Genomic DNA, 9,383 nt, shown 5'->3' with positions numbered 1-9,383 from the left:
ATGGAGAGTCATCTCCTTCCTCTGAGCCCCAGCTGTGCTTCCTGTGTGGTGGACGTCATTCTCCCCGTCCTGTGTGGGGTGGGGCTCTTCCTCCTGATCCTCCCCTGGCTGCAGAGTAAGCCAGCCCCAGTGCCGCCCAGGACCAAGGGGATCCTCAGGAAGGTACGGCACCCCCGGCCATACCCGATTCCTCCTGCTTCTTCAACTCCTAATTCCACTTGTCTAAATCACTGAGCAAGACTCCCGAGATGGGGAAGTGCAGGAAATACAGAATATTATCTGCCTAGGGGCTGGTGGGACAGGATGAGGGTGAGAACGGGCACTAAGATTTCTAACCAAAGCTTTCAGCCACCGGTGTGGGAGCACCGGAGGGCACTGGGGCAAAATCAGTTAACTCAGAGCCAGGGACTGGATTACTCAGAGTAAGGAAACTGGGGTGGTGTGGAGTGGGGTGGGGTGGGGGGCCAGACAGAGCAGTTCCCTGAAGCATATGTCTTGAGGCCAAGGCACTGCTTTGAGCCAGGCTGACCTGAGGGTGGTAGTGAGAAGCCAGAGCCTCCATTCAGAACCTGGAGTCAGCCCTGGCCTCAGGCAGCAGGCTCCTCACCCTCTCCCCAGCCCTCACGGCTCAGCTGTGCCGTAGAACCAAGTCTCTGCTTCTCAGAGGAACAGTGCCCAAGGTACCCACTGGGCATCCACACAGAATACCCCTCTGTGCAAAGAAGAAAAACAGGAAATATTTTTCTAAGTTAAAAAAAAATGAGTAAAGGGTAGAACACAGCGCCTTCTGTGCTAAGTGGAGCAAGTCCTGGTGTCCATGAGCACCGTCAGCTGTGTGTCTAAAGAGAGGAGACAGAGCCGGGCCCCAGTCCCTCTTTCTGCCTTGTCTCTCAGCCTCAAGCGCAGACAACAAGAAGAAGGATCAAATGCAGGAAGAGCAGAGCTCTGAAAGGTAAGGCTCTGCCCTTTCACCGGGAGCCTCAGGGGAGGCTCCTGGGAAGGAAATCAGCACCAGGAATCCTCAGGTTCCTGCTGGTAAAGGAAGCCATGGCCAAGCAGAGAATTGGCATTTGTCCAGCAGAGGGCGCTGTGAGCTGCAGTGGAGCAACACTGCCAGTTGGAGTCTGGCAGTGGACAGGTGCATGGCTCCCATAAGGCCGGTTCCTCTTTGAGATGAGCCCCTCCTTCCCCCCTCCTGCCCCAGTGCAGTGGTGGGGACCCCAGGGAGTGATAGATGTGGAAGCACTTTGTAAATGCTAGAGCACTGCCCCGCCCCCCTCTTCATGCACTGTGTCGGCACTGCCCGGGGTCCTGGGGGTTGGACACTGATGCTTGGGCTCCAGAGTCTGATCTCCCAGGGTCCCCTTATAAAAGGACATTCCACTCAGCCTCCTGCAAGAACCCCAGACCCCTCCCTTCTGCACCCTAACCCAGTCTCCTGATTTCCAGCCTGCAGACATTGCCTGGAGAAACCCAAGGAGGTTCCAGGCCTCATCTCTCTTCTGCAAAGGTGAGGAACTTTCTGCTTCTCTCCTCCTTCCTGTCAAGGCCAGACATGACCCAAGGGCCTGGAGCTGACCCAGGATGGGAAGACCACAAGCTAGAAATGGAATATGACTGGCCGGCACCGTGGCTCACTAGGCTAATCTTCCACCTGCGGCGCCGGCACACTGGGTTCTAGTCCCGGTCGGGGCGCCAGATTCTATCCTGGTTGCTCCTCTTCCAGGCCAGCTCTCTGCTGTGGCCCGGGAGTGCAGTGGAGGATGGCCCAGGTGCTTGGGAGACCATGAGAAGCACCTGGCGCCTGGCTTCGGATCAGCGCGGTGCACCAGCCGCAGCGGCCATTGGGGGGTGAACCAACAGAAAAGGAAGACCTTTCTCTCTGTCTCTCTCTCTCACTGTCCACTCTGCCTGTCAAAAAAAAATTTTTTTTAAAAAGAAATGGAATATGACTAAAGCTTTGGGGTGAAGGGCGGGGGTAGTAAGAGCTCTGTGAAGTTGGGGCGGGGGGCAGTGAGGTGCCCTGAGCTGCAGGCGCCCACCCTGTCTAGCCTGTGCGGGTGGGTTTCTGGTCCTATGTGCTCCCCTGCTTTAGCCTGTACCTCCTGTCTCCCACAGCCACCTGGGGAAGCTCTCTGACAAGGGCAGTTGTCCTCAGCTCCCATGTGACGACCCCCCTGGTAAGAAGTCCAAACCAGCACCTTGTCCAGCCCAGTGGCCTCGTGGGGAGTGTGAAGATGCTGCTGCTGCCACCTTGTCCCCATCGGCTTCCTTGGACCCCCCAGCTGAGGCCCCTCTGCCCCTGGCTTGTACCCCGTCCCCAGGCCCAATAACCTCCCGAGTTTCTCTTGGTTCTGAATCGAGTGCCCCTTGCTCACTGGAGCCATTGCTCCCCCTGGAACACCTTTCACTCCAGGCACCTGGGCTTCCTGCTCCCTCCCCAGGTCCTGCTGATCTGCTGGCCTGTCCTCACCATCCCACAGACCTCAGCCTGGCTCTCCCTCACTGTAGTTCAAAGATTCTCCCACTGGGCTCCATCCCACAGAGCCCGTCTCCGCCCAACTGTTGGCTGACTTCTGCCAACGCAGGGATCTCAAACCTTGGTCACCCTAGCTGCCCCGTCTCTGCCCTTTCCTGGTGGAAGGTGGCGGCCAGAGCCTGGTGCCTCTCCACCTCGCCACACTGCAGGACCCAGGAAGAGGGTCTTTCCCACCACCCGCCAGTGGCCACCTTCTGCAAAGACCTCACCCCCAGGCAGCCCAAGGCTGGAGGTCCCCGTTTGATCAACCCCAATGTCCAGAAGCTGCTGGAGATACTCGTCTCCAAGAGAGCAGATGTGAACGTGTGGCAGGGGGAAGCCGACAGGGAAGGATCAGGCCACCTCCTGGACTCCCTGGGGCTGAGGTTCAGGTCATCAGGTGAGCAGCCGGAAATCGCCATCCTTCCTCCCTTCTGGGGCACGAAACAGCGAGCAGAGCAGCTGCCCGGGCCTCTGCAGCTTCCTCATCCCAAGGGCCAGGAGGACTGTTTTCAGCAGAAATGGAGCCAGCTCTTCTGGGGCCTCCCTATTCTGCACAGCGAATCCCTGGTGGCCACTGTCAGCGTCTCTGGTCCCCCTGCGGAGCTCGCCTCTATCTTATTCAATGGCCTCAATAATTCCTTTCCCTTACAAATTCAGGCTAAAACACCGCCACAGCTGTTTCCCTCCCAGCTCGTGCTGCACCACATGACCCCAACCCCAAGTGTGACTCCACACTTGCCCTGGTCCCAGCCCCCATCTCTAGCTCAGATCCAGCCCCAGCCTCTCAGCTCATCCTCTCTCCAAATCCCATCAAGCTATTCTTGCGATCAGATCTGTGAGCCATCTTTCCCTACAAGGACAGAGGTCCAATTTGTTATCCCCACTGCTATTCAACACCTGGAAAATCATCTTTTGAAGAAGCAACGGCAAAGTAGGAGGGCCTTACCCCAGCTGGTCAAACAATCCCACGAGATCTTTAGCCAGTGCATGCCCAACAGCTGGGCCTCCCAGGACCACAGGCCGGGTCTCAACCTCCCAGCGGATTTTATCAACCCTGAGCTCCGGCAACAACTTGAGCAACACCTTCAAACGAGGTTCACACAACACCTGTACAGACTTCCCCACAGGATCCAACTGTCTCTGGACCCGATGCAGTCACGGGACACATTTCCTGGGACGAGTCAGGCAAAGGACAAGCCGGGGTCCTCCTGGCCCTCTGTGTTTGCGCTTGAAAGCAACCAGAGTATACAGACAGTAGAGTCCAGGAGCCCTGCAAGGTTCCAGCTAGGGGAGGACTCAAGCAAGGATCTGGGGCGTTGCCTGGGCAGGGTCCCGGAAGATCCACCCAGGGGTTCCAGGAGCTCCCTAGCAAAGATTCAAGGGGTGAGCTATGACGTGCAGCCGGAAAGAGACTCGATGGGCTCCTCGCAAAGTGACTCAGAGAGCGTTTCACTAGGGAGCCTGCACGAATATCTAGACGACGTCCTGAGAGTCCATTTGGGCAGGAAGTTGGAGGGAATCAAGGCGAGCAGGGGCCGTGGGGGTGCCGTGCCTAACTACAGACTGGGCTCCTACCACGCCTCCGCCCCTCCTGAAGCGTCAGACGCTTACGCGGAAACCGGAAACCCAGCATCCTCGAAGCATTGGGAGTCCTGTGAGATCACCTCCCAGATGTTCCTCAACCCAGGCACTCAGGAGGTACTAGAAGCACATGTCAAAAGGCTGCAGGTGAGACACAGGTGGGCCCTCCCCCTCAAGGCTCTCAAGCCCATCAATCACTTTAAGTTGCAGAAGGCTCAGGCCCCGCCCCTTCCCTGGCCCACCGTACCCTCCTCAGCCACCTGCGGTTCCGAGGCCAACTTCCTGGGAGGACCTCATCGGAAAGGCTCGGAAGGGACAGTGATGACAAGAGAGCCAGTGCTCACCCTGAAGCGAGCTCTCCCCGTCCCCTGGCCTGCATATAAGAAAGCCCAGGCAGCCCTGGGGGTGACTCCATCCTGGAACATCTGTGCCCCCGCCAAGGTCCCTGGGGCTGCAGAGGCAGTCAGTCTGCATTCCCAACCTCTCACTTCCAGCTCCACTGGCAGAACCTGGCACGGTGAAACCGCCCTGGAGGCTGGGCAAGGTAGCCCAGAACAGAGACAAAGTTCAGCAGAGGCCAGAAATGAGGCCCCAGAAGAGAGCGGGGACCTGGCCTCCCCAGGCCCCTGCAGCAGCCCATGGATGCTGGGGTTCAATGGAGCAGCTCAATGCCCGTGGGCTGGAGAGGTCAGCGAGGCAGTGAAGTTAGGGGAGCTCAAGTCCTCCACTTGGGAAGCCAGTGTGGCAGCAAACTCCCAAACCCGGTGTGGGAGTCTGAGTGTAGACTCTCTGGGAACCAGTAGAAGCCCCTCACCCTCCAGTATTTCTATCGGACACAGGGAAGGAGAGCCGGACCTGGAGGCACAGGCTGTTGATGAGAAGGCTCTCCCAGCAGAGGCAGAGCTGGAGAGCGAGTCTCCGGCGGCAGCAGGCCTCCTCCTTCAAGACCTGGCCCCCGAGATGATCCTCGCCGCAGACATCTTGGCGTTTCAGGCCTCTCGGGCTCGATCCGGGAGTGTGTCCAGTAGCAGCACCTCCGCTTCGCGGGGGCTAAGTGACCTGCTGTGGAGGGCTGAGAGCAGCTGGGAGCAGCAGGGGCCGAGGTTCCCGTGGGAGACAGAGAGCAAGGTGTTCAGTCCCACCGACAAGCGGGAGGTGTGCAGGAGGCGCAGACTCGGGGAGCAGGAAGAAAGGCTGGCAGGACAAAGGGCCCCCCAGGCCCCTGGGACGTGCCACCCCACCCAAGACACGGAATCAGTAGAGTCTCTGAGAATCAAGACCTTGCTGCCCCTGCCCAACCAAACACCGCTGCCTCCAGTGAGCCGTCTGGGAGACAGGGTCAGGAACTTCCTGCAGCGGCTTTTCCCCAACAGGAGCAAAAGGCAGGAAGATGTCTGGCAAAGAGCCACGCCCATCTTAGCCTCTGCGCCGAGCACATCAGCCATAAGCAGAATGTCTATGAGCGTTAAGGAGCCCCCTGAGGCTCAGGCACCCATGGGCACCGCCACACAGACCCCAGAGGAGAAATTGGGGTTTCACCACGAACTTTCAGCCACGCAGGAAAAGTCGTACAAAGAGGAATCCCAGGGCCCGGTGGGTGAGTGGCCCTGCCACCACAGGGATCCCTTACACCGGGGGCCCAGGGCAAGGATGATCACCAAACTACCAGCACAGGCTGCGACGGGCCACCGCTGTCCCATCAAGAGCAGATGGGTCCGAGACATACTCTGCCAGCACCAGCTACGGGAGGCAGGTGCGCCCGGCCATCCCGTCCACTGCCCCAGGCACTGTCTTCTTTGGAGAGGCATCTTGTCTGGCCATGCCCATCACGCCTCTCATATCTGTCCTCCTCGGCAAACCTTTCTTTTGCCCTTGCAGAGAAAACCTGTCTTGCCCACTATGTGCTCATGACTCCCTCCTCTCAAGGTACCTGTTGCTTCCTAATATACATTGTTTTCTCACCACACGTGGTGGCTTCTGTCTGTGCTGTGTAGGCCTGCAGGGGAGGGGTTGGTGTTTCCGCTTCCTGAGTGTGGGGTCTGGAAGGGATGGGACGTGGAAGGCTGAGAAGGCGGATGGTGGCGTTGCAGACTCACCCTGGCCCTACCTGCCTGTCCCCCAGCCCTGAGATTTTGTGCAACCATAGGGAGGGTTGACAGGACCATCGTGGGGCCATGTATGTGGCTTCACCGAGTGGGCACAGGATGTTTGCTTTGATGGTAGGGAGTTGTGGGGGGTGGGGTGCGGATAGGGGCTGCAGCGTACTGGCTCTGAGGTAGGAGAAATCTTGCTCTCCTGGTCTCCTGGGCAACCAAGAGCCCTGTGTCTCCCTGCGGAGGGCTGGGCTGGAGATGAACCCTGCTGCCCACACCTGCCATGACCCCCACATGTGGGACCAGCTGGGCCCTGGGTGGAGGGAGAGTGGGCACAGGACCCACAGGCGTCTCCTGAGACAAGTCCTGTCTGGGCCCCACAACTACGGCAGCCTCCCAGACAGGCCCAGCATTGAGGGAGGAGCTGGGATGCGGGGCAGGGCCAGCCGGTCCTTCCAGGGGGCGGGGCACAGGTTGGGGCCCTGAGCCTAGTGGCCACCAGGTCTTCTGAACACCCAGAGAGGCAGGTGTGGGGAGGCGGTAGGGGCTGGATGAGAACCCCACGCCTCCTTCAGGAAAAGTGCCACAGACTATGACAGTGAGGCAAGACCAGCAAGAAACGGATGGGGATGGGGACAGGGAGTCCCTCCTCCCTGACATACCATAAGGCCAGGGAGGGTGAGACCCCTCCCCCAGATGGCCCTGACACAGAATCCCTCGAAGCCATGTGACAGAGACATCTCCCAGTCAGGGAGGACACACAGACATGCAGAGAGCACCAAGGGAGACCTGATACGCAGACCACCTGTAGCACGAATCTCAGCCAGAGACGCCAGACACCAAGACTCATCAAAAGAAAACTTTTCTTCTTCTTACAGGCTGTCCTAGGGGATTTGCACCCAGCGTCTGGGCCCTGAACAAAGCAGGGCATTGTATTAGAGACCCTGGCACACACAACTGTAAGTTTTCTATTCAGTTGCACGGTTTCTGCTTGGACGTCTTAGAGCTACGGTACCACCTCCACAGCGTCACACCAAGAGGCACCTGTGCACACCTGAGCCCCGGAAGCTGACTCGGCCACCGTGTTTCAGTTGACCTAAATCCACAGACCATTGTGGGATTGCTTAGAAAGTTCCCTCGTCCCCAGAGAGCCCCGGCTAGCCTCCACCCGCTCTGCCTCTGGCTGGTTTTTATTCCTAAGAGGTTCTTATTCCCATCCTCTCCCCCACCCCCTACCACCAAAGCAAACATCTTGTGCCCACTTGGTGTCGTGTGAAGCCACATACACGGCCCCACGATGGTCCCTGCCACACTCCCACAAAGAACTAGCAAAACAAGGAAACCTCGGGTCTTTCACGGGGAGCCCTCCCCCAGCGATCCCCCGTGGCCCCCAGGGCTCCCTCCTGAAGCAGCAGTCCCTCTCACAGCCCTCACAGGCTCCCATAGAGACCACCCCCTCCCACCAGAGACCCTCTGGATGCCACAGGGACCTCCACAGAGGCTGCAGGCAGTCACCATGCGATGGCACAGAGACTTTCCCGGGGGATCGGAAGCTACACAGCAGATCCATGGCTCAGGAGGAATGACGTCAGCTGTCCCCCCAGTCCAGGGACAGACACCTGTCAACAGTGGCCCCCAAGTGGGCTCCTCTGCTTGGCGCCATGCTCAGCAATTTTCGTGCTTAGGTAATGACAGTGTCGCTGAATACTGGGGAGTGACAAGGTCCGTGGGTGACCTGCAAAATTCTCACCCTTGCAGGCTGTCAGCAACTTCAGCTCTGATCCGCACTTTGGAGAGTGACGAATGTTAAACAGAAGTAACATGCTGCTATTTGTCCAGTGTGATGCCTGTCTAGTCAAATGGTATCAATGGCTCCTCTTTTTGTTTTTAAATTTCTTTGGGAACAACAGCTGAATTGGAGGTGGGTGGTTCCTTTACTCTGGAAACTTGGCAAAGACTTGCAGGAAAGTGACTCCGTAAAAGAAATAAAGTGGCGCCGGCGCCACGGCTCACTAGGCTAATCCTCCCCCTTGCGGCGCCGGCACACCGGGTTCTAGTCCCGGTCGGGGCGCCGGATTCTGTCCCGGTTGCCCCTCTTCCAGGCCAGCTCTCTGCTGTGGCCCGGGAGTGCAGTGGAGGATGGCTCAAGTGCTTGGGCCCTGCACCCCATGGGAGACCAGGATAAGTACCTGGCTCCTGGCTTCGGATCAGCGCGGTGCGCCGGCTGCAGCGCGCCAGCCGCGGCGGCCACTGGGGGGTGAACCAACGGCAAAAGGAAGACTCTCTCTGTCTCTCTCTCTCACTGTCCACTCTGCCTGTCAAAAAAAAAAAAAAAAAAAAAAAAAAAAAAAAAAGAAAGAAAGAAAGCAGCAAAGAGGCATTTGGCACATGTATTTCCAGGATCTGAGAAAGCCTTAATATTCAGCTAAACAAAACTACTTAGGATGATGTAACTTTTAGAATATATCTAAGAAATACACACTTTCCAAGACTCAGCAGTGGGGGTCTGTTTTGTATCCATTATAGAGCTTTGAAAGGACATATTGCTTCAACTAGTTTAGAATCGTAAATTATATCACTTAATCCATCCTTCAGATACTACACCGAGAAATAAAACTACTGGAAAAGGACAGCCTGGTATTTGACTTGAAGAAGCTGCACAAAAAGAAAAAAAAAATAAGAAAAAATGCACATTGAGAGAAATTTGTATCAGAAGAAGGAAAGGCCTCATTTACTATATACAGCGCTGTGCAAGCATTCATGTGGGGGATTACCTATTTCAATTACACCTAAGCAAGCCATGTGCACCACTGATTAAGTCTCAGCTTATCCCTAGGGTGACAGCATCACAGGCCTTGCTGTCTGTAAAAGGAGCAAAGCTGTTGCGACTGCTTTAATGCCCCTTGTCTCCACAGGCAGTTCCCTTCTCTTATTACAAATGTAAACCTGTTCCTTGTCTGTGTTACTCCCTTCTAATGTCAGTGAGTCACAATAGAATATGGTCTTAGATGTCGTTTACTGTACTCTATTTGGGTTTTCACAGGGCACGTGCATTTAATCAGAATAAAATGTTTCATACAGAAAACACCCTACAGGGACGGCACTGTGGCATAGTGGATGAAGCCATAGCTCATAGTGCTGGCATCCCATATAGGTGACGGTTTGAGTCCTGGCTGCTCCACTTCCGA

General features: G+C 56.7%; 1 protein-coding gene across 1 annotated transcript; it reads left to right on the top strand.

Annotated features, from left to right (window-relative positions):
- LOC100350617 (spermatogenesis-associated protein 31E1) lies at positions 1–7,995 on the top strand. Its single transcript, XM_089306532.1, has 3 exons — positions 1–162; positions 2,096–5,695; positions 7,954–7,995. Exons 1-3 carry the CDS (start codon positions 1–3, stop codon positions 7,993–7,995), a joined length of 3,804 nt encoding a protein of 1,267 aa, XP_089162658.1.
- Positions 7,996–9,383: the final 1,388 nt, after the last annotated feature.

The sequence above is a fragment of the Oryctolagus cuniculus genome, chromosome 1 (assembly GCF_051225735.1).
Source record: "Oryctolagus cuniculus isolate XC-2025 breed Fujian yellow rabbit chromosome 1, ASM5122573v1, whole genome shotgun sequence".
Classification (NCBI taxonomy): Eukaryota; Metazoa; Chordata; class Mammalia; order Lagomorpha; family Leporidae; genus Oryctolagus; species Oryctolagus cuniculus.
Note: the sequence above shows the minus strand (reverse complement) of the source record. Positions and strands in the feature narration are given on the sequence as shown.